Source organism: Bos indicus x Bos taurus, chromosome 22, assembly GCF_003369695.1.
Source record: "Bos indicus x Bos taurus breed Angus x Brahman F1 hybrid chromosome 22, Bos_hybrid_MaternalHap_v2.0, whole genome shotgun sequence".
NCBI classification, from domain to species: domain Eukaryota; kingdom Metazoa; phylum Chordata; class Mammalia; order Artiodactyla; family Bovidae; genus Bos; species Bos indicus x Bos taurus.
In genome coordinates, this window is record NC_040097.1 from 37,208,184 (window position 1) to 37,234,316 (window position 26,133).

The following is a 26,133-nucleotide window of genomic DNA, read 5'->3' on the forward strand; positions in this document are numbered from 1 at the left end:
TCTGTGTTCAAGCAATTTAATGTCAGGGAAGGTGGTGGGGAACTTGGGGTGTCATTGAGGGGATAATAACAGCAGCAGTTCACCCCAGAAGGGCTTGAAGCAGATGGTCTCTAAGAAAGTGTGAAATTATGACTGAGTGCAGCAAAGACAACCTCCACTTTTTGGCCATACATTTTTTGCTTTTTGTTTTTGTTTATTTAGTTGAGAAGGAGAATGTGTTAGCTGTGGGAGGCTTAGAACTGGGGAAAGGGCATTGTTTCTCCCAGCCACACACAGGCTTGGACAGACCTGGATGACAGTATTCTTAAGACATGATGAGGAAAGCATCAGGTGCCAAAACAGGTCTGATATAATCATTGACACCTCCCATTGCACACAAGGATTTATTCCCATTTGCTTTTTGGATGGGAAATACTCTACTCACCCAGGACATACAAGAGAGGTAGTTCCAGCATTTGACCTGAGAATCGTACACCTTATCAGTTGTAGCAGCCACCTGGGGATTGAAGCAGCCTACCATCATTGCTAATGTTCCCTCCGTTTTTCTTTTTCAAACGGTGACTCATGACTGTAGATCTCGTGCATGTGAATAATCTAAGATGCATGATTTGAATGCATATACCTGTGCCCCACTTCCAAATCTCTTTAGTCAGAATTTGAGAATGTAGTTCTGTATTCATTTTTAACTGGCCTAGGAGTATCTTTCTACGCACAAAGAATACATAAACGCACATTAGGAGTATTACCACTGTTTTAGGTTAATTATCTTTTCAAAAGGTCACCATTAAAGTATATGAATTCTAGCTGGAAGCTTAGAGCTTAGGAAATGATTACCATACAGTTGTGTGTGTGTGTTTCTTTTTGGTTTCCAATAAGAAATAGTGTCCTGTGATGGGGAAAGACATGGGAAAAACAAATTTTGATACCATTTGTTGTTGTTGTTCAGTTGCCCAGTCATGTCCGACTCTGTGTGACCCCATGGATTGCAGGACACCAGGCCTCTGTGCCCCTCACAGTCTCCTGAAGTTTGCCCAAGTTCATGCCCATCACATCGGTGATGCTATCCATCCGTCTCATCCTGACTCCCTCTGCTCCTTCTGCTCTCTATCTTTCCCTGCATCGGGGTCTTTTCCTCTGAGTCGGCTGTTCGCATTAGATGACCAAACTACTAGAGCTTCAGCTTCGGCATCAGTCCTTCCAGTGAGTATTCAGGGTTGATTTCCTTTAAGATTGACTGATCTAATTGCAGTCCAAGGGACTCTCAGGAGTCTTCTCCAGCACTACAGTCTGAAGGCATCAGTTTTTTGGTGCTCTACCTTCTTTACCGCCCAGCTCTCACACCCATACGTGATCACTAGGAAGACCATAGCCTTGACCATATGAACCTTTGTTGGCAGAATGATGTCTCTACTTTTCAATACACTGTGTAGGTTTGTCATAGTTTTCCTGCCAAGCTATCATTCGTATCCAGAAATCAGAAAAGGCACAGTTCAAAGGAGGAGACCTCTAGGGAGCAGTTGATCATAGGAGGGACAAGGTGAAGGTTGAGGCATAAAAATAAACATTAGGTCCACAGAGAGAAGATTTTGTCTACCACATTGTTGAAGGGCCTGTTTGAGTGCATTTTTACATACACGTGCATGTAGAGAATTGTCAAAAGGAAATAGAAAGAAGACCAATAACATGAATTAAACCGCTGAATAAATTGACAGGTACTGTCTATGAATACAGTTTCAATTAGGAGTCATTTAGCTACAGATGATAAAATTCAGCTCAGATTGGCTTAAATAAAGGCAATCATTTGCTCACATACCTGACCATCTTAGGGATAAGCCTTGCTTTGGACAGAAGTGACTTAAAACCTCAAAGGATATCACTGAAGCTCTAGCCTTTGGCTTTGTTTTAGCATCATTGATTTCTTTACGCTTTCTATGTGGGGGCCTTTGGAAGTTCCAGGCTTCTTCCCACCAAGCAGTTCAAGGCTATAGAGGTATTTTTGCCCAAGGGATATCTGAGATATTTGGAGCATTTAGCCAAAATCTATCAGTTATATTCATATGTGTTTCTAGTCTCTTCTTTGTTCTCATGAGTAAATAGTGATATATTTGAACGTTAAGAGTTAGCTACAGTGGAGCACAGAGGTTTTTAGGACAAAAACTATCTGTGATAATGTTCTAGGGGAGACATCTTATATTATATTTCCCAAAATCCAAAGAATTTTACAACACAAAGAGTGGGCCTTATTACACCATGGATTTTAGTTAATAGTGCTGTATCCATTGGCTTATTTGTTATAACACATGTGCCACATAGAGCAAGATGTTAATAGTAGAAACTATGAGCAGGGGAGAAAGGATATATGAAAACTTCCTGCATTTGCCTTTTTTTTTTTTTTTGGACTATAATTGGTTACCAATATTGTATTGGTTTCTGCTATATAACAAAATGAATCAGATGTGAGCTCAGTCACTCAGTCATGGCTGACTCTTTGTGACCGCATGGACTGTAGCCTGCTAGACTCCTCTGTCCATGGAATTTTCCAGGCAAAAATACTGGAGTGGGTTGCCATTTCCTTCTCTAGAATCAGCTACATATGTACATATATCCCCTTCTTTTTGAGCCTCCCTTCTACCCACCCCTCCCCATCCCACACATTTAGATCATCACAAAGCACCAGGCTGAGTTCCAGCTCAATTTTTCTGTAATGCTAAACTTATTTTAGAAACTAGTCTATTAATTATGGAGAAAGGAATGGCAACCCATTCCAGTATTCTTGCCTGGAAAATTCCATGGATGGAGGAGCCTGGTAGGTGACAGTCCATGGGGTTTCAAAGAGTCAAACAAGACTGAGCGACTTCACTTTCAGACTCCATGAGAGATGGTCAGTTCTCTTATCATTTGTAATGGGTCAGTGCAACTCTATCCTGTTTAAACATGAGTAGTTAATTAATAGGGGGCTTCCTCCCGTGACTCAGAGGTAAATAATCTGCCTGCAGCGCAGGAGATGCAGGAGCCAAGGGTTCAATCCCTAGGTTTGGAAGATCCCCTGGAGGAGAGCATAGCATCCCACTCCAGTATTCTTGCCTGGAGAATCCCATGGACAGAGGAGCCTGGCAGGCTACAGTCCATAGGGTCTCAAAGAGTCTGACACGACTGAAGTGACTAAGCACAGCACAGCATAACATAGCACAGTAAATTATTAAGAGAGATTATTTTTTGAAGACAAAGGGAGGAGAAATGTCTCCTTTCCTTTCATCATAAAAGATAACTTGAACCTTTGTAGACCTGTCTGTGTCCACTCCCACCCCCACCCCAACTTTTAAAACTTGGGGCTTTGGTGAAAGACTAGAAGCAAGGTCCAACGATCACAGTTCTTAGAAATGTGACCTTCGACAGGTCACTCCTTAAATCTCACTTTTCTCAGCTGATAGTGGAGACAGGTCTGCAATCACATAGTATTCCCTTGGAGACCCCTGATCCAGCAACCTGATCAATGATAACCCTAGGCCTCTATTTAAAATTTTTTCTTAATCTGTTTTCTTTTTAGTCACTGACAGTGTACTGTATTTCTGTGTTGATTCGTTAAAAACAGAAGTTAAAGCCTGGAGATACCACATTCCCATCTCTGGAATAAGGCCTAAATTTGACAAGAGCCAGTTTAATGGTTGAATTATTATTAGTCAACTGATAGCCATATTTAGAGGAATGAAAGAGGCTGGGATAAATTCAGGGGACGGTAGTATATATGGCTGGAAATTTTCTTAGGCTCCAAAATCACTGAGGATGGTGACTGCAGCCATGAAATTAAATACGCTTGCTCTTTAGAAGAAAAGCTATGACAAATCTAGACAGCATATTAAAAAGCAGAGACATCATGTTGCTGGCAAATGTCCGTATAGTCAAAGCTATGGTTTTTCCAGCATGGTTTTTCAACTGTCAGGATGTGAGAGTTGAACTACAAAGAAGGCTGAGCACCAAAGAACTTATGCTTTCAAATTGTGGTGTTGGACAGGACTCTTGAGAGTTCCCTAGACTTCAAGGAGATCACACCAGTCAATCCTAAAGGAAATCAACCCTGAATATTCATTGGAAGGACTGATGCTGAAGCTGAAGCTCCAATACTTTGGCCACCTGATGTGAAGAGCCTGACTCATTGGAAAAGACCCTGATGCTGGGAAAGACTGAGGACAAGAGAAGGGGGCAACAGAGGATGAGATGGTTGAATGGCATCACCAACTCGATGAGCATGAGTTTGAGAAAACTCATGTTTGTGAAGGGCAAGGAAACCTGGTATGCTGCAGAGGTTGCAAAGAGTCGGACAGAACTTAGTGACCAAACAACAGCAATGATCGGAAGAAGAATAAATCTTGGAATGGGCAAGTGCAAGTTTGGCTAGAGAGTTGGGAGGTGTTCCTGGCTTCAGTCCATAACTGCCTGTGACCTCTCATTATTGCCTGATTCATTTTCGTCCTGGCGGGGAGGCCCCAACCCAGGATAGTGTTAGCTCCTAGTGAACTGATATCTGAAGCTGGGCATCCTGGCTACCCCTTTCCATGCTCAAAAGCCCAACAAACCTTCATCCTGATTGGGTGGAGGCCATCCACTTGCAAAGAAGCAGCAACAAGGAGCTCAGTATGCTAAATGACTGTAAAGTCAGTACCTACTGGCCTCAGCCTAGCTGTAAAGTCCTTTGCTTACTATTTTTGTAAGAACAGAGTGAGTCCACAAAGCAACCAAATGTTTGCCTTTGTGTTGTGTTTATCTTACATCAAGGATGACGTGGGCCATTTGTGGGGTCGGGATTCAAACACTTGTCTGGAGATGCTGGGTCAGTGAAGGTGGGCAAAGCTTAGAACTGCGTGGGTCCTCAGTGGAAGGGGGAGGGGTGCCAAGGACCCGAAGGAAGGTGGAGAAACAAGACGATGCTGTGCTGAAATGCGGCCAAGAGAAACTGTGTAGGTGGGAAAAGCAGGCCAACAACGGTACATTCCCATCAAATGTGATGACATTAAAAAAAAATAGTCTATTGATTAAAAATACAAAGTTGACTTATCTGAGTATTGTCTGTCTGTCCTTCTAAAACAAGCCTTCCTGAGGGCAGGATGGCATCTTCTTTGCGCACTGTACGTCCTCTACATGAAACCTTGAAAGTGATGTATAGTACAGGCACACGAACACTAATCAGCAACTGTTTGGGTCAAAAATGTTTGATAATTAAGAATCCTTCTGATTTTAGAAAGAAATGTGGTCCACATATCATGCCCAGTATTATATAACCTCTCCAGCTGAACCTGGGTCAGCATTCCATAATTGAACACATTTGAACTCTGTAGCAAAAAAAATATGAATATTCATGCTAAGTTATATATAGCTTCTCATAAGTTCAGGTCAGTTTTGCCTCCAGTTGAGTTACAGAATATTTGCATTTGTTGAAAATTAATTTTTCTTTTTGTACCTGGGGCTTGACATCACAGTCACCCAATTACTTTTTTTTTTTTAATTGAAGTATAGTTGATTCACAATGCTGTGCCAACCTCTGCTGTACATGTACAGCAAAGTGACTCAGTTTTACACACATATTCATTTTTAAAAAATATTCTTCTCTATTGTGGTTTATCCCAGGAGATTGGATATACTTCCCTGTACTATACAGTAGCACCTTGCTGCTTATCCATTCTAAGCATCTAGCAACCCCAAATGCCCAGTGTTTTGTTTTGTTTTTTTAAGGAGTAATGAATCTATTGTTCCTGTAATGGGTTAGAATGTGAAGTTAGGGTCAGAGTAGGATGACCCTACAAATGCTTCCTCCAGTAACGTGGAATTTTTCTAATCAGAGACCACTTGTATCTCTTCACATTTGCCCACCTCCCCATCATTGCTAAGCTCTGGCATGATGTACGATTATGTCCTTGTTATGTCTGACATGATATGTGGTAGCAGCGGCATTATTTTGTTAACCAGAAAACAAAGAAAAAAGTAGGAGAGTTTACGTCTTGTTCAGATTTTCTTTTCTTTCTGCTTTCACACATATACCTTCTGTCAATAGACTTCTCTGCTTCTTGCTGTTTGAAAATGCTGATTTGAGGGGGTTAAAATAAGGAAGATGAAAGCAAGGACAAATGAAAGAAGCATCTTATCCTTTAAGCAGGAATTTCTGTCTCCTCTGATATCTGTTTTGCCTCTCTTCCATTCAACTGAACCACTAAATAGAACTAGATGGAATAACTATTCAACAAAAATGCTCTGTGGCAGCTGATTTCACACACAGGCCCTTGTGTGGGGCCTTTGAACATCCCTCACTATTTATTTAATTAAGATGAACAACACTACATTGTATTTGTAATGATAGTTTGACAGCTGTCCCATCATCATTTCTACAATCAGTGATTCAATTTTAAAGGAATTCTCACACTCAGGAAAATCACTGTTACAATATTTCATTTGTTTCTGAATTTCCTTAGGTTATAGCCCATATGTTTTGTGAGTAATCTGGACCCACAGAGATGCTGCTGAACTTGGGGCTTTTAGCCATAATGATTTTCTGTGATCATCAGAAAGGCTGGATGGAGGAGATGGTGCACAGCCAACCAAACACAGTGGGCCCTGTGTTTTCCCATGTGGAATAATTGGTTCTCCTCACTAGGCTTCCACCCTGAAAAAGAGAAATGGGACCATGATTCTAGAGCATGCCCAACAAACCAGCTTAGCAGGACTACCTTTTCCAGTAGCATGGCTTTGCTTTGCTGTGCAATCCAATAAGACAGTGTGTTCCCCCTTGATTACTTACACACAGACACACACACACACAGAGCGTTTACTCTCTGGAGAAAGGGCTCTCTGCAGAAAGCAGAATGAAAGATATAACACAGCAAAGCCACTGTGGTTTGCATCAGGATGCTTCTGAGCATGCATAATGCAACCGTCTACCTGTCCTCCAGATGTAACCCGGATAAAACTCACTTCTAAGCTCATGGGCTTGTGTTCTGAGCTCATACTCAAGCCCTTGTGTTCTACATTAGGTCTCCTAGAGTTTGCTTCCCCAGTTGAGATTGTTGCCAGTGAAGTGTGTCTGCCCAAGACCAGGTGTTTAATCAGACAGCCAGTTTGGTGTCAGAGGAAGACTGACTGTATATCATGGTCCTGGATTCTTGGCTGCTGTGAGGGTACTTTCTACCTGCCATGAGGATGAAGAGCTTAAGCAACCCTCAGGTGCAACACCTGTGAATGCCACAGCAATTACAAGTGGAAATGAATCTGGTATTTTTAGTTTTGAGGATGAAATCATAGTACTGCTTGTTTGTCCTTTCCCAGCAGAGTTGTGTCACTGAGTTTGCAAAAGATGAAAAATATTTCCACCAAAAGAGAAGCACATTGACCAAGGGCTATGCTTGCAAAACACGACCTTTCACCCCACCCCACATGGTTGCCTCAGAGTGATCTAGCGCATGGAACAAAACTCTGCAGGGTTGTTTTTCTTCATTGGTGTCCTTAATTGGTCAAGGGCTGAAAGTCATCTGTGCTCAATTCATAATTGAAGGTACTAGTTTTCCACCTGCAGAAAGCACAGTAATGAACAGAGGGTGCTGAGCTCTGATAATAAAAATCCAGTAGGTCTGACAGGGGCTCAAAAGTCTGTCTTTTATCAAGCACCCCCAGGTAAGATGATACTGATACATGAGGTTACTAGGCCATGCTTTGAGGAATCATTATTTTAAAGCTACCTTGACTTTTTTTTTTTTTACTAAGTCATCTTCTATGAAATATTTACCCTGAATTCCTCCCTGCTGTCTGGTATGGCTCAGGCCCTTAATGACTTTCCTCTCAATCTCAGTTACCTGTTAGTACTGTTCACAGGTGCCCTATAAAAATATCTATATTTAGCATCAGTGGATTTTTTAAGCTTCCCTTGCTTGCTCCTTTATGCATGTTATCTTGTGCTGACCTTTCACTTGGAATCGGATTTGCTCTACTCTTACTGCCTGGGACCTGATACTTAGACCTCTGTCTTGCTTCCTGGCATCTACCATCATTCTTGTCAGTCTCGGAAAACTTCAGACTGTTCCCATCCATTCCCAGGAGCCCAGTCTGGCTCCTGGTAGCCTAAAAGAGTAACGTTCTTTTTTCAAAGAGAGAATTTTAGGGACATCTGGGGACTTTGGTTTTTCTAGTGGTCATGTATGGATGTGAGAGTTGGACTGTGAAGAAAGCTGAGCGCTGAAGAATTGATGCTTTTGAACTGTGGTGTTGGAGAAGACTGTTGAGAGTCCCTTGGACTGCAAGGAGGTCCAACCAGTCCATCCTAAAGGAGGTCAGTCCTGGGTGTTCATTGGAAGGACTGATGCTAAAGCTGAAACTTGAATACTTTGGCCACCTGATGGGAAGAGTTGACTCATTGGAAAAGACCCTAATGCTGGGAAGGATTGGGGGCAGGAGGAGAAGGGGACAACAGAGGATGAGATGGCTGGATGGCATCACCAACTCGATGGACGTGGGTTTGGGTGAACTCTGGGAGTTGGTGATGGACAGGGAGGCCTGGTGTGCTGTGATTCATGGGATCACAAAGAGTCGGACACGACTGAGCAACTGAACTGAGCTGAACTGGGGACTTTGGGGACAGGAATGGGTCAAATTAATTCAAAGAATAAATAGAATAGAGAGCAAAATCATTTATGTCCCCAAACTGCATCTAAAATAAGTGACATCTAGCTATTACTTATTTTATCTGCAGCTTTGAGATATCAGTAATTTTACTCACATCTAATGGTAGAGTGTTATTTTATTACTGTTTTTTTATGTATGTATGTGGAAGTCGCTCAGTCGTCTCCAACTCTTTGCAACCCCATGGTCTGTAGCCTGCTAGGGTCCTCTATCCACAGGATTTCTCAGGCAAGAATACTGGAGTGGGTTGCCATTCCCTTCTCCAGAGGATCTTCTGGACCCAAGGATCAAACCCAGGTCTCCTGTACTGCAAGCAGATTCTTTACCATCTGAGCTACTCTTAGAATATCATTTTATTTTTAGATGAAAATCATTTTTGTTTCCATTACAGATATAGTGCAGTTTTAGTCTGTGATCTGGAAAAATACATTTAATATTAAATAATCTCTTCTAATTTAAATTCCATGACTCTGCATCTCTTTCAGTAGTCTAAAACTTTGAAGAGTAACCCTGGCACTACATTTTATTTCTGGGATGCTTGCAAGGAGGTTACAGGAAGAAGCTGACTTACAAACATTGGTTTTGTCTCCCCGCAAAAAAAAAAAAAATTCTAAAAACAAAAGAATCAAATGCAAAAAGGAGTTTGAGAATCACTGGCAGTGTTTTTTAGTAACTTTTAAATCTTTGATGAGCAAAAAGGGAGAAAGATTAGGAGTAGCCTGATCTTGAACCTAAATAAGTTTCTGGTCATGAAATCTCTGGTAGTTCAGATGGTGAAGAATCTGCCTTCAATGCAGGAGACCCAGGTTCCATCCCTGGATTGGGAAGATCCCCTGGAGGAGGAAATGGCAACCCACTCCAATATTCTTGCCTGGAGAATCCCCATGGACAGAGAAACCTGGCGGCTACAATCCATGGGGTCACAGAGTTGGACATGATGGAGCAACTAACCCTTTCAACTTTCTTGAAATCTTTACTCTTTACTGAAAATCCAGACATTCTCCTCTCTTTGTTGAAACATGAAAGGAGGGTTTCTTTAACATAGATCTTCTCTCTTTTATGTAAAAATATCCCTTTTATTCTGAAACTGGTCCAGGACAGTTTCTGTGGGATAGACTTTTGGATGATGGGTGGTGTGCTAGAAGTAACCTAGTGACCAGTTGGCAATTAGTTGCCAAGGAGAGGAGAACCCAGAAAATCAGAGTGTATAGGTATCAGCTTTTGCACTAAAATCCCCAAGCTGGGACTGAGATTAGGGATCTGGAATCTTTGAAGTTATATCTGAGCTCTGGCCACCAGTCTGCTTCCCCTGTCCTCCTTTTTAACTTTGATTTTTTAGAATTCCTGGAAGCATGAAAGATCATTATCTTCTGCTCCTCTGAGAGATCCCTAAAAACAGTGTCAGCCTGTTTCTCTAACTTCAAGGCAGCAGAGCACCAGTGTGACTTTTCACCTATTTATAATCTCAAAATGAAAACATCATTCCCAACAGGCTGTCATTTAAATAAGATGAGATTCATTACATATAAAGCCATGAAATGAAAAGACACTTGCTGCTTGGAAGGAAAGCCATGACAAAACTAGACACCATATTCAAAAGCAGAGACATCACTTTGCCGACAAAGGTACATATAGCCAAAGCTATGGTTTATCCAGTAGTCATGTACAAATGTGAGAGTTGGACCATAAAAGAAGGCTGAGAACTGAAGAATTGATGGTTTCAAATTGTGGTGCTGAAGAATACTCTTAAGAGTCCTTTGGACAGCGAGGATATCAAATCAGTCAATCCTAAAGGGAATCAATCCTGAATATTCATTAGAAGGACTGATGCTGAAGCTGAAGCTCCAATACTTTGGCCACCTGATGTGAAGAGCTGACTCATTGAAAACAACACTGATCCTGGGAAATATTGAGGGCAGGAGGAGAAGGGGACAACAGATTGTGAGATGGTTAGATGGCATCACCAACTCAATGGACTTGAATTTGAGCAAACTCAAGGAGATAGTGAAGGACAGAGAAGCCTGGTGTGCTGCAGTCCATGGGGTCACAAAGAGTCAGACACAACTTAGTGACTGAACAACAACAATGGCAAGAATGTTGTGTGTATTTGTTGTGGATAAAGTTTTACTACAGGGTGGTAGATTAGTGGGTCTCCCCAAGGACGCCTCTTCTTTGTCAATATGGTGCAGCCCTGGGTGTTCTCACAGTAAGCTTCTTTAATTCAACAATGAGTGTTCTTAGGGGGGCTTCTTTTATACCGCTTTAGTCCCTGACTTTGACAGATCCATCATTTTCTTTGTGTGGGTCCATTTTACAGTGTTCTGTTTTTGGCTGCTTACCTCAAAACCATTAGTCATGTGCTAAAATTCCCTCTCTAAGTATTTTCACGCAAGGTTTGGTTGGTTAGATTTTGCTCAAAAAGGAAAGTCTAGAGTTGAGTGCAAAGCCAGTGTTGGTTGATGTTCTGCTCTTATGAAATGGAGATCTAGGATCAGAAGGGTCTGTATTAGTAGTTCTCAGATTTCAGTGTACAAAAGAATCCCTTGGAGAACTAAGTTAAAAGATGCAGAGATGCTGGATTTTTCAGTGTAGTCAGTCTGGACTGGGGTTTTAAAAAAATAAGCATGCCATGATTACAATACAGGTGGTCCAAAGTCTAACGTTGAGGTGCATGGGCTTATTAATCTTTTCCTCTTGCTTTCTGAGTTGCTCCTTTCCCTCGCTAGGCTGATGATCATGGCCATTCGACTGCTTATATAGAACAACTTACTATGATAAATGAAAGGGTGAACTTGTCAGGTTTGAAATGGTGAATGCAAAGTCTTTTGGCAAATGCAGAGTCTTTTATATAATCCTTCAAGCCACTTGAAAGTCACTTTGTGACTACAACACACAGAACAAGCTTAAGCGGTGCCTTGCTCCATCTTTCATCTGAGAATGTCACTCTCAGGGTGGTTTAACCCAGGCACCTCAGTGTTTGGGGAAAATAAAACAACTCTTTAACTTATTTTTTTCTCAAAATACTAGTAACCCTGATTTTACAACTATTAAAGTTAGGATATGTTTTCTATACCTAGATTGCAACTTTCTAAAATCCCCCCCTCCATCTTTGTGAAACCAGATAGTTCATGCTTGAGGCAGTGAATCTCTTTAGATGAAAACTGAAATGCCAGTCCCTTTATGCTAATGTTAATTTCTAGGCAGTGAGCTTGGTTAACCAAGAGAAAATAAAAACTTTAGATGAAATGTGTTATTTATAGTGAATGCAAAACATCATTATTATCATTCTTATTACAAAATACACAGAAAAAATATCCTTTTTGTTATTTAAATATGGCATGGATACACTGAGAAATAGTACAGATGTTAATCCACAGCCTCTCAGCTGCATCCTGGATAATCATTATTATGTTTTATTCTTATTTGGAATTACTAGTAATAGACTGTATTTCTGTATGAAATTCAAATCAGGGAACACCAATGAATTGAGATGATTGATATTATATATATATATATATACACATAATTTTGGAACTGGAGCAATAGAAATATATCTCTCTTAGAAAATAATCTACCCAACTTGCTGCTGTGTTAGTGACCTTGATGAGTAATGTTTGTCACTTAACAAGATACGCTAAAAATTCATATAATTCTTTGAGATTGAATTGCGCTGACCCTTGACCAATATCTAAATTTGTTTTGAAAATAACTATGTCATTGTTGAAAATCTGAAATGTAAATATGTAGATTTTGAAATATCTGACTTTAAACCATGAGTATTTAGAAAGATACATGTTTGTTTACTTTTATTCCATGCTTTTATTATGTGTTCTTTGAAAAATTCTGTTTTCGTTGTTTGAATCTCTCATTAGCATGAGATTTTATACATGGACTAAGGAGAGAGGATGGTGGTGGTAATAAATTCATGACATCTTTGAATGAGGATGTCACGTGCATCTGTATTTATGGGAAGATATTCATGACTTCTTCCTCCTCCTAGCTGGTATAGAAGCGCTGACTGACTCCAGTGCTTTTATTTTATAGATGAGAAGATTGAAGCCTAGAGAGACTAGGTGGTCCTCCATAGTTCATAGAGTTAGCTGACAAAAGGCATTGAATCTCGGTTCCTAGTCTTTCTGAATCCATATTCTGGTTGTTCTCTCAACAAGGTCAGAGGCTGTCCCTATTCCTCTAAAATAAAATACCGTTCAGTTTGATTTTCTTGAGTCCATAATTTTTCTTCTACCCTAACCTCAATATGCAAAGTTCTAAAGCCTGGATTAAAAGCCTTAAAAGAAGTCACCTTATCATGTTTCACCTAGATGCCCAAATCTGCTTTCTTCGTTTTCCTCCGTCCTGGTTCACCTGAATGAATTCAGGCTCATCCTATCATCTATCAACAGAAGGCTGGTTATTAAGGTCTTCCAGGATCACAGTTGTAATTCACATCCATCCAAATAATCACATATAAGGGGAAAACGGATTGCTGGCTATAGGGTGCTATTCAGTATCACTTTACATCATAGTCACTGGCTCTTCTGTCTCAAAATTTGTTAGGCAGTGCTTAAATCAGCTGGCTAAACATTAAAAAGTGAAAAATACCTCAAATAGAACAATCCTTATGGACCATGTTTGATGTTTAAGCTAGTGTAGTTGGTACCACAAAACAAGCAGAAATGGATAAGATACAGCCATGCTGTCCAGGAGCTTACAGCCCAAAGAAGGGGAAAGAAAGATCCAAATGCATGTAATAGACAAAGATTTGTCCACAAAGAGATATAGTTTATAAATCATGTGGTTAAAGGAAGACCTGAGGGTCTATAAAAACCTTCTAGGAAAAAAGAAATGAGATTGTAAAGAATGAAAGCCACTTTCCTGTTATGGGTAGTGTTGCTGAAACTCTGTTTATCAGTGCAGAATAGGAACATAGAGACTAAGTACACTGCTGCTTCTCATTATTAATATATCTACGAAATTATTGTTTGCTTTCAACTATGATATCCCCTTAACAGAGCAGAAATGTTTTATCTTTGTGACATTAGACAGGCTTCTCGGGTGACAGAGCACAAAAGGCAGGTAGGAGGCACAAAATGTGAGTTTTAATGTTTTGCCAGGCCAAAGCAGCCACAACAGGCTAATGCCTTCAAAATTGTGTGACCCTCCCCACCCACCGGAGGGGTAGTGAGGAGTTTCATAGTGTTCAAACAACAGGGTGTGATCAACTCATGGACAATCCTGGGATTGGTTGGCATCAAGGTGAAGTTTCAAGCATCATCAACTTTCTGATTTGATCCAGTCTAGGGTCTTTGTTTCTGTAGTTTTCATCTAGTAGGGGTCTGCTTCCTGTAAAAAACAACTTGGAGTGAGTGTCAGGTCTTTCTCTATATCTTTAAGGAAACTGAAAGTTCAGTTGTGTAGCAGCTGTATAGTCTGGATTATTACCAGTTCCCCAGACCAACAGCTATTCTCTTTCTATCTATTCACGTTTCTCAATCATTAACTGTTGAGTCATGTGTGTGCATGCATGCTGCTGCTGCTGCTGCTAAGTCGCTTCAGTCGTGTCTGACTCTGTGCGACCCCATAGACCGCAGCCCACCAGGCTCCCCAGTCCCTGGGATTCTCCAGGCAAAAATACTGGAGTGGGTTGCCATTTCCTTCTCCAATGCATGAAAGTGAAAAGTGAAAGTGAAGTCACTCAGTCATGTCTGACTCTTAGCGACCCCATGGACTGGAGCCTACCAGGCTCCTCCGTCCACGGGATTTTCCAGGCAAGAGTACTGGAGTGGGGTGCCATTGCCTTCTCCATATGCATGCTAAGTCACTTCAATTGTGTCTGATTCTTTACTACCCTGTGTATTGTAAATGGCCAGGCTCCTCTGTCCACGGGATTTCCCAGGCAAGAATACTGGAGTGGGTTGCCATGCCCCACTTCAGGGGATCTTCCTGACCCAGTAATCAAACCATGTCTGTTGCATCTCCTGCACTGGCAGGCAAAGATGGAACTGGTGAATAAACAACTCGCCTTTCAAAGCAGGAAATGCAAGCGATGTGGGTTTGGTCCCTGGATTGGGAAGATCCCCTGGGAAAGGGAATGGCAAACCACTCCAATGTTCTTGCCTGGGAAATCCCATGGACAGAGGAGCCTGGCGGGCTACAGTCCATGGGCATGACTAAGCACGAATGCACACAGGCTCTTACTTCAAAAGTCAAGGACACGAGGCCTTGTGCAAGGTTTCAGTGATGAGGTGTGTTTTGACCAATATTTATTAGGTGTTTGCTCTAAAAGTATATGCACACTACATTGTTACTTCAAATCTTGTTTGTTGATTATTCCATTCTTTGAACTTTGCAGCTCCATGACAATAAATTTTGTGCATCTTCTGCTATTGAGAATTTAGAAGTTCATACCTCATTTGTATTAATATACTCAAGTCTCTTTGAAGTTGAAATAGACTAGTCTGGCTGTAACTGAACTTGTGTCCTGAGTCAGTCCCAGCTGTGTGATATGTACACAAGTGCCCCCATGTATTAGTTCATAACAGGTTAAAAAAAGTATTCATTTGCCAAGCATAATTTGAGCGTCATGACTCTAGGTTATTCTTTATTTACCTATGTATGCAATTTCTAAAAGTTTTATACATATTTTAGCAGTATACTGGTGCTTCTCATTATTAATGTACTTATGAAATCATTATGGCTTACTTCCAACTATGTTATCCCATTACAGAGGAGAAACATTTTAGCTTTGTGACATTAGACAGCCTCCCAGGATGACAGCCACACTAAAGGCATGTAGGAGGCACAAAAGGTGAACAAAATCAGAGGCTGAACTAGGGTTGGATAGAACAGTAAGAAGTGGAGAAGAGAAAAGGGAATGCCAAGCCATTTTGGTTCTGGAATTTGTTGGTAAAATAAGTCATCATTATGAAATACGAGAGTCCATATTACTGCTTCATAATTCACAAAGATTACTCTTCATTAGGAAATGTCATCCAGAGGCTGGATTGAATCTGTCATGTATTACTATTTTTTGTTTGTTTACCTCTTTTATTTTTATTTCGTTGTTATTTCCTGTAATTCTCCCTATCAGGAATGTGTTCATTTGGGGACATTTTCTTTTCTCATTTCAGATGACTACACACTGCATGGTCCAATTTTCATTCAAGAACCAAGTCATGTAATGTTCCCTTTGGACTCTGAGGAGAAAAAAGTGAAGCTCAGTTGTGAAGTTAAAGGGAATCCAAAACCTCACATCAGGTTTGTTGACTTAAAAGCATGTGTTACCATGCATATACTTTCTATTAGTAAAACCAACAAATACTTATGGAGTGCTGCTTACATAAAGAGCCTTTAGACAGATATCATTGGATATCCTGAGATGCTAAAGAGACGCTCGTATTCATAAACAGTTTAGTACCGAACTTTGTTTCTGACAATACTAGACATTAAATATCCTAATTAATCATTTCACTGAAAGCCTTAACATTACTTAACATATTTTTTAAAACATCTTTTAAAAATGCATCAATAAACTGTCAGGAAAGTAAGGAATATTTAGTAAATGATCTGGAACCCAAAGAAGCAAACTGAACACTAAAATCATTTTTGACCTTGATGAACTATATGAATTGTAGCTTTGGATTTTGTAGTTTCACGGGGGACTAGGATCACAAGACAAGGCCTAGCCTCAACCAACTGGAGAATCTAACATGAGAAAACCTTCCAGAATATAATCGTATGGTGAATATAAAAGAAGTAGCCTTGCCTCCCAAAGGACTGAAAAGCAAAAGTAATCACCTATTTTAAACCTTGGCATTACATGATTTTAGTAAGAGATGAAGCATAGCTGAAAAGAGAATTAGTAAAGTGCAAGATATATCTGAAGAAATTGTCTAAAAGCAGCAGATAAGAGGAGCAAAATGTGATAGAGAAGAGACTAAGTGAAAACTTTCACATATCTAATCAGAATTCCATAAGGAATGGAAAAAAAAATAGGCAGAAGCATTTTTTAAGGAGAAAACTAAGAATTTCCCAAAGCTAATTAAACATTCAAATCTACAGATTTAGTAAACCTAATGAATTTCAAGCAGTGCAAACAAAAATAAAGCCCTATATAGAGTTATCATGATGAAACAGAAAACACTTAACTCAAAGACATGATGGTAAACGTAGGCCACAGTTGTAATACAGCTAACTTTCAAAGAGATGACAATTAAACCAGCAGCTGACTTATCAGTAGCAACAAAAAAAGCAAAAGAGAAGACAGAATCTTCAATATGCTGAGAGAAATTAACTATAAAATTTTTGTATAGCAGAAATACTTTTTATAAAGAAGAACAAAGTAAATGAGTTTTTAGGTAGACAGAAACTGAAGTTTGACTCCAGCAGACCCTGCCTAAAGAAAATTCTGAAAGATATACTTCAAACAGAATAAAAATAATCCCAGGTAGATTGCCTTTAGATACAAGAGTGAATGATAAGTAAAGCAAATGGTAAAGGTTAGTATTTCCACATAAAAACCAATTGCACTAAACAACAAAAATAGTAAAAGCATACTATCTTGTGAAGATTAAAAGATAAAATTTAAAAGTCATGACAATATTAGAAATAAATTGAAAAGACATATACTGCACAGTGGAATCTGTATGGTTAAAAAAATGAACTAAAGTTGGATCCCTACCTCACAGCGTACACAAGGGTCAATTCCGAGTGAATAGAAGACCAACATGTGAAATTTGCAAAATGTTTCAAAGGAAATAGGCATGCATATTTAAGACTTTAGTGGGAAGAAAAAAAATTCAATTATAACCAAAAAGAACAAATCATAGAAGAAAATATTTAACTTCACTAATGTTAAAAATTGCTGTTCAGCAGAATATACTGGGATGAGTAAAATTATAAGCTTCCAACTGGGAGAAGATATTTGTGATACATATTATTTACAACGAAGAAGGCAATGGCACCCCACTCCAGTACTCTTGCCTGGAAAATCCCATGGGTGGAGGAGCCTGGTAGGCTGCAGTCCATGGGGTCGCTAAGAGTCGGGTACGACTGAGCGACTTCACTTTCACTTTTCCCTTTCATGCATTGGAGAAGGAAATAGCAACCCACTCCAGTGTTCTTGCCTAGAGAATCCCAGGGATGGCGGGGCCTGGTGGGCTGCCGTCTATGGGGTCACACAGAGTCGGACACGACTGAAGTGACTTAGCAATAGCAATTATTTACAAAGTCTGAACTATTTAAAGAATTCCTACAAATCAAAAGGTAACAGACTTCTAACCTAATTAAAACTTTACCAAAAGACTTGATCAGGTACTTCTTAGAAAAGACTATTAAATATCCATTAAACATACAATAAGATTACCATTAGTAAATGCGCCCTGTGTGTGCTTAGTCAGTCATGTCCGACTCTTTGCAACCCCATGGACTGTAGCCCGCCAGGCTCTTTGTCCATGGGAATTCTCCAAGCAAGAATACTGGAGTGCATTGCCATGCCCTCCTCCTCCAGGGGATCGTCCCAAACCAAGGATTGAACCCAGGTCTCTTGCATTGCAGGTGAATTCTTTACCCTTTACTGTCTGAGCCACCAGAGAATAAATAGCCCCCATTAATAAATAGAAATGTACAAACTAAATCTAAAATGACAGACCCTTTCAAACTCATCAGACTGACAGAAATTTGCAAGAACAAATTTAGCATAAGTAATATACTGAATATAACCTGGCATGTTCATACAAGGTAACCCAATGAAGTAGTGAAAATGAATGAACTAGAGCTACAACAACACGATCATAGGAACATAACTTTGAGTAAACAAAGCAAGTCACAAAAAAATACAAAGAGTATAATCCTGTATTTATTAAGTTCTAAAGCAGGTAAGATAGAGGATAGATAAGGATACTAGCATACATGATAAAATCATAAAGAAAATCAAAAGAATGAAATAGCAAAAATTCGGAGTTATCATGAACCATTGAGAGGGAAATGATTGGAATGAAAATGGATATAGGAGACTTCAAAAGTAATATTCTTTTTCTTAGAGATCTTTATTGTCCTGTGATTCTTTATAACTTACATGTATCTTATAAATATAATTTTGTCTCTATTCACATTTAATGATATAAACCTTAAGCTAATAATCAATATGTGGTAGTATGTGAAAACCAAAAGAGTATATGGCATGTGTATCACAGTTTAGGTGAAGAAGAGATTGGAATCATCCAAGAGTTATAGAAGAAGAATTTGAGCTGAGGTAGATAGTTTTCAGATTGGAAGGATGGTGGCATTCACATAGTAGAAATTATTTTACAGTTTAGTTTGTATGCCAGTTCATTTATTCATCAAACATAGCATTATTCATTGGACCACTCCACTGATATTTCAGACTGAAGTCTAGTCCATGGAGTTGACTCAGTAATGACCCTGGCTGAATTATGTAGGGTTTCCACACAAGATTCCTTCACGGTAGTTCTGCTTTGAACTAGGGTGTATATTAGGATTCTAAAAAATACATCCTTTAGGAAAGGTGTTTAAACCACCATATTAAGCAGCTGCAATGTTCCAGTACCATGCTAGGGTTGAAGAATTCAAAGCTGAATAAGCTACATACATGTTCAAGTAGTATACTTTGGTGGTGAGTGCCTAGAGAAGGAAGTACAAGGTTAAGTGTGAGAAAAGAACGTCCAGGTTCTAGGGTATCCTGAGGAAAGAAGGTCTTCTTCAGGAATGAGAGGGAGCATATCAATAAAAGTTTCCCAGAAAAGGAGATACTTAACTGAATTTAGAGCTAAAGATCTTTTGTCATAGGGATGGAAAAAGGAAATATATTCTAGAAAGAAAACAAAACCCTCTCCAATAGACCATATAATTAGGATGAACATGTATTTTATCATCCAAACCAGGACACTTATGAGAGCGAAAGGCCGTTGTTAATAATTATCTAGGACAGTAAGTGTATACTCAGAACTGCCCTGGACAAATCAGAATATGTAGTTATTCTCCCTATATTAAGTTGAATTCAAAGCTATATCAAATAGTTTTTTAATGCTTTATGTAGTAAAAATACATAAATAAATAAATGCAAGAGGGAAAGTTTCCTATACACATAAATGATGATATAATGGCCCCCAGTTCTTAGTACATCACTAAGTGTAAGTTCAAATGTGAGCAATAAATGAAAACAAAATTTGCAGCAGAATTTGGCAAGTTGCTGCTTTGTTTCTCCCCAAACTGTGACCTTTAATTAACTCTGCCTTTGTAACATTGTACTTCTAGATATAGGGGCTTGCTTTGTTATTTAAAACAAGCAGAGGAACAGAAACCTATTATGTTTTTAAAGATTGCTGGGAAACACTGAGAAGAAAACTTTTAATCACATGCGCTAGGTTTCTTTTCATTTATTATACCTTCGGCAATTTCTTATGAAATAATAGCTCATTGGTACCTAGGAGCTAAAAAACTCCCTTTTGTTGAAGGAAAGAGCAAGAGAAAGAATGGAGAGATCAGATATTTTCAACATCTTTCTGGCTGAACTTTATCTGGGCTCAGGCTGACTTTGAGGGGGAGAAATTCATGGGAGAAATTCAAGGTGATTTCTCCATGGGGATCTTTGCCATTAGGCTTTTCCCTCAAGCACCCCGATTGGCCTCTCTTCTTTGTGTTTATTCCCTGAACAGAGCCTTGTCTTTTCACTGTTTCCTGCCCCTCAATTTTGAAAGGATTGACTCAGACCCAGAAAACCTTAAGAAGTTTTGGCGTGTGCACACTTGCCTTGTATTAAAGTTCCCTGAGGAAACGTGACATGACCTATGACTCTCAGCCTCCCTTTCCCGTCAGAAAGGATGGTCAAGTACTCAATGCAAGTACTTTTACTGTGAAGTTAGTATTCAGCTTGGTTTGCAGACTACAGATTCCAGGTCAGAAAGGTCCTTCCCCTTCTTAGCTGCCAATTTGAAATAGTGAACAAAGAAAAGGGGATGTTTTGCTACAATACGTCCCATAGATAGCTTCCCACTAAGATCTGAAAAATGGTACCTTCCAGAGCTTCACAGTGTTTGGTTGTGCACAGACCCCTCTCTGAAGAGGATGGTGTTGTGTTTCCCCAAGTGATGCAGAAACCAGCTTATGAGACTCACCCATTTGCCTTGGCCCTTGGGAAAATCTCTGTGTGCCAAATAAGCATACCTCTCTATGAGCAGTTCTTAAAAGACTCCTCAAAAACTGAAAATAAATTGTGACTTTTTCAAGACTGTTTCAGTATGGAATAAGATAAGGAATTCAGTGCAGTCCCCATTCAATTGGAATGAATAGTGACTGCATTGCAATAAAACTTGGTATAGGGCTTTGTAAAGGAGACTCAGCTGCATTTCACAGCAAGTGCTTTATTTTCTGAATAATGCATTGTACGTAAAAGCGGGTAATAAAGTAGATTAATGGACTTTCTACGGAACATTTAAGTTGAGATGACATGTGTAGACAGACCCGCAGAGGTGTTCTCATTATCCCTACCAAGACTTTTCTAAAAAGACTCACGTGGTCTCATTCCTGAATTCCATACTCTGCTTGTGGCTCACGTTATATTGCAATTTCCTCTTTGAGCTTTTAGATTTGTCATATTAAATTGCTCAACTATCATTTGAAGCGAGAATTATGATAGAAATGTGACCAGGTGACTCAAAAAATATCTAGGGCAGCCAGTCTGCTCTGGAGATTCATGAGCATATAGACATGCTAGGATATAACCTGGCTGTTCTCTTTTTATTGCTTATTACTTTCTTATCTGTGTCAGAACACAGAATTACTGTCAAGCTTAAGAACAGTTTCAATTTCTAATACCCATCTTCTTATAAACAAACACATAAAGAGTTATGTTCCATTTCCCGATCAGGTCCACCTTTCCCACCCCTCATGTTTCTGTATTTTCGCTTTTCAAAGACACAGACTTGAACAAACATACACCCTTATGCTGTGGTAGGCCAGGATGCTTCATAAGTTTTGTACGCACACAGCTAAAATATCCAGCCAAGAGGTAAAATATTTAGTGAAATATCATAAGCACTGATTGAGAACATTGAGTGTCAAGTTCTAAATGACTGACAGGGCTTGATACAGGCAAACTAGCTGAAGGGAAGGCAGAATGCCCACCTAAACAAATAAGGAGAATCCCATAGGAGGTTGGGGGGAGCTGGGATTTATCTTGACCAAGGATATTGAGGAAGACTTCATTAGAAAACGTGTGGTTTAAGATTGTAGTGTGAGAGACATCTTGGTGGAAAAAAAGCACTCACCCTAACATTTTTTTGTTGATAACCAGTATCCAAAATCTGAAAGCAACTGACCTTTCATTTTTTCATTTAAATCCTTTTACATGATGCACACCAGCCCGAGTGCCCCAGAATTGTTATAAGAGGGTGCACCATGAGTATATATGTATATGCACACATTTAAATATTGTTTGTTTGAAGAAAATAAAATGACTGTTTCTCACTCTTTAGTCCTGTTATTGTTTCTGATCAATTTTCTTTATGCTCTAGTCTTGCTTTATTTTTGGTCTCCTAGTGTGACTGCTCCTAGGAAACTATTGATGATAATTCAGATACTCTGACTATACTGTTTTCATTACCTGATTTGGGTTTAACCAAAAGGTGCATTTGGGCTCTTCTGTAAGATGTTATGGGAAAACCCAAATGAACTTTTTGGTCAAGCCAATATTTTTTGTAGGATAGTGGGGAAGGAAGAGGGAAAAAAACAAGATAGTCATTGTATTATATTAGTTTGAAAGTTTGTACATATTAAAACAACTTACTGAAAGACCCTTTGGTTAAAATAAGCTCTCTCTGGAATGTTACTGGCTGTTTAGAAAAAAAGAAAGGAAGTGAAAAGTAGATTTTTTACTAAAGTCTTGCTGTTTAAATGTGTGAGTCCCACTAAAACTAATTTATTGGGCCAGACTGTGTACTCAGATTCAGATGATCTGAGTAAACAAACAGGAAAACAACAAAACCCTCTTTGTATCTGTTACCTAATGGCCCAGTCTACAGTTTATTGGGGTGGTTGATTGATGTTTGAGTGCCAGTAGCTAAGGAGATCTTCAAAGTGATACACGATTAAGGCTAGTTTGGTTCCTAAGACAGCTCTAGATCAATAGAATTCCTCTGCTTTGTAGTCAGCCATTTCAGTCATATTAAGGACCAAGTCAAAGCAAATCTGCTGCAATTTCATCAAATACTCAGCCAACTACCCGAAAGTGGGGTATTCTGTTATCTCTATAGACCTATTAAAGAATGACTGCAAACCAGAAAAAGAACTTTTACTGAGGAGTGCTATTTGAAGATGCTTATACAAGATGCTATGGGAAATTTCCAAAAAAGAAAAAAAGGAGTGAAGTGTCTGTAGCACTGTAAATAGTCATAAAAACAGGTGTTAAAATTTTAATATCAGTTTACCTAAAAAGGATGTGCTCATGTCATAAACATTTGTATTGACACCATTTCTATGTAGAGCTTTTCTAATTTTTTTTAAACTGTGGTTTAAAAAAAAAGTCACAGATGATATTTCATGCTATTTGTAATTTTTTTATATATACTTTATACAATTTAGAAATATTGTTTAATATTACAAGACTTTATCTCCTGGCATTTTTATACTATAGGTGGAAGTTAAATGGAACAGATGTTGACATTGGTATGGATTTCCGCTACAGTGTTGTTGAAGGCAGCTTGTTGATCAATAACCCCAATAAAACCCAAGATGCTGGAATGTACCAGTGCATAGCAACAAACTCGTTTGGAACAATTGTTAGCAGAGAAGCAAAGCTTCAGTTTGCTTGTAAGTAGCAATTATATCACAATGCAAATGTGACTTTGAATTTTTGTGCCATTGTACCAATCAACCTTTAAAGCAGTTTATCTTAAAAAATCAAAGAGATTTCAATTTATGTTGGTCTTCTTTACCTTTTCCAATATTTGCAAAATATCGCTTTTGTAGGATAAATGGTAAATCTGAATGGGAAGATGTATTCTTCTGAACTTATAAGGGTTGAGATAGTTTGACTATATGATAACTTGGTTACATGATGCTCTATACACATAAATTCACATATACTCAAATTTATACACATAAAGTTTACATATACAACAGGTTATACACACACACATTTTAAGGAGAGTGTATAAGCAAGCAATGGAACTGCCAGTAACTTAATAATCAATGTGTGAAGTGATTTAGCCATAAAGCTCACAGCTGGAAAAGAGAAAACCTTGGTAGTGTATTAATCCTGTAATTCTCTAGTTCTTTTTCTTCTTTGAAAGAAAAGGGACATTTTGAAAGCCATTACATAAACAAAAAGTAGAGACAATCAAAGCTTTACCTTTTGCATTTCTGGTTTAGAACATTCAAAAACAAATTTGCCATCTCTTAAGACCACCGCCTAATAAAAGTTTATGAGCATACGGAAAGATAGTGGAATTTAGAAATAGCAAGTTGAAAGTAAAATCAACGGGCAAGAGCAATCAGTACACATTTGAAATAGACGCCTTAGAGGATGGCTGTTCAGCTGTATTTTAAAGCATTTATGTGTTTGCTTATGATTATATGTTTCCCTCTGTAAAATCCCAACTGATATAGCAGTGCATTAATGTCAAAGGTTTCCTAATTACGAAATCTGTTGGCAGTAACACTGTAGAACAGTCTCATTAATAAAATCCTCCCGGGAAACTCAACACCAAATATACCTAATATCCAGTGCTTAATCTATTATTGCCATTTGGTGGCATTTTTATTAATTGAGAAATGAGTTTTCTAAGCATTAGGTATATATGGGACTCCAGGATTATTTTATTTTTGAATTTCTTCTGAGGTAATCTTCCAAATAATTAAGGTGAGCAGAAAAAAAAAGGAGAGTATATCTGATTGAGTGCTATAGAACCAAAGTGTTTATTTCCTTTGGTTTAACACAAACCTAATATCTATATTTATTTTTAACAAGGAGATTTTCTTGGATTCATTTTAGAAAATGATCATAAACTTCCAGAGTAGGGAAACCTCCATATTAAATTTCTTTTATTTTTGGATTTCACAGTGTAGGAAATTTTAAAAAACAGTAATAATAATAGCACCAGAAAAGAGATTAACATACCAGGAGCAACTTTTCATTTTTCTAATTTATGACATTTAAAACATAAATTACTAACTCTTAAGACTCTCATTTTGTAAAAATCCATACATTTCTACTACCAAAAATATTGGAAAGACAGAATCTCATATTCAGCTACACTCATTTAAACAGGGGCTTCCCAGGCGGTGCAGTAGTAAAGAATCCACCTGCTAATGCAGGAGACACAGAAAAGTGGATTCCATCCCTGGATGGAAAAGATGCCCTGGAAGAGGAAATGGCAACCCATTCCAGTATCCTTGCCTAAAAATTCCATGGACAGAGGAGCCTAGTGGGCTACAGTCCATGGGGCCATAAGGAGTCGGATGCGACTGAGCATGCAGGCACACATTCATGTTTAAATAGCACAGTTCAGCCAAAGTCAAAGCTCTCCCACTCATTTTGCATTTGAGTGGCCTGAGTTTGGCACCTACCCTGCTTTCCCCATTCTTCATGCCTAATATCCTACAACCCTCAGAATCCTTGGTTGATAATCATTCAGTTTGAAAAATTCTGAAGATAGAGAACTCATCAGTTCATTACAAAGCATCCTGAACTGTAGTTGCTCTAGCTGTGCAAAAACACAAAAACAAGTTCAATATCTCGTCCTTGAAATTGAAGTAGATATTTAAATCTCTCTTCTTCATTTCTGGTACTTACTCTATGATTTTGGTTAGGCTTCAAATCTGAAAATATGGTCATACTCCCTGTCCCATATTTATTTTCTTCTCTAGGTACTTAATCCACAACCAATTTCTTCACAACACAATTACACTCAATTATATATCAAGCAATGACCCTTTAGAAATGTACTTAATTCTATGCATGTACTTGACCTTAGCAGAGGACAGTGGGAACAGTAGTATCCTATGAAATAAATGTGTCTTTTGGCAAATGGGACTGACAATGATACTCACTGGTTTTGTTTTCGTTTTTAAAGCTCCAATCTCATATTTCAACTTTATTTTGTGTAAAATCAGAGGATTGATTTTTCATGAATGGCTATTTATCCAGAGCTCCCCAATCATGTTATTTTATTACCTAAAATCAGAATATTATATTTACTTCTATTACATTCACCTTCTGAGTAGTGACTCTTTGTTCCATCACTGTTGAAATTGTTTTAAATCTTTTTTTTTTTTAATCTAACATATTGATTATCCTTCTTGTTCAGTGTAGCAGAAAATGTGATAAGCTTGTGTCCATTCAAATAATTGATAAAAAATGTTGACCTGGACAGGGCAGCCTGCCAGTAGAGAATGTCCACTAAAATAAGATTAAATTTATAAATCAATATCCTTCACATCCTCTTGTTCAGTTAGCTA

General features: G+C 38.7%; 1 protein-coding gene across 7 annotated transcripts in view; it reads left to right on the forward strand.

Annotated features, from left to right (window-relative positions):
• Positions 1-26,133, forward strand: part of CNTN4 (contactin 4) — a 1,026,598-nt gene that overhangs the window by 662,203 nt on the left and 338,262 nt on the right. For all 7 annotated transcript variants that reach the window (XM_027522789.1, XM_027522788.1, XM_027522787.1 and 4 more), the window contains 2 exons: positions 15,789-15,915; positions 23,309-23,484. In XM_027522789.1, the coding sequence (XP_027378590.1) occupies positions 15,789-15,915; positions 23,309-23,484 (303 nt within the window). The remainder of the gene's footprint in view (positions 1-15,788; positions 15,916-23,308; positions 23,485-26,133) is intronic.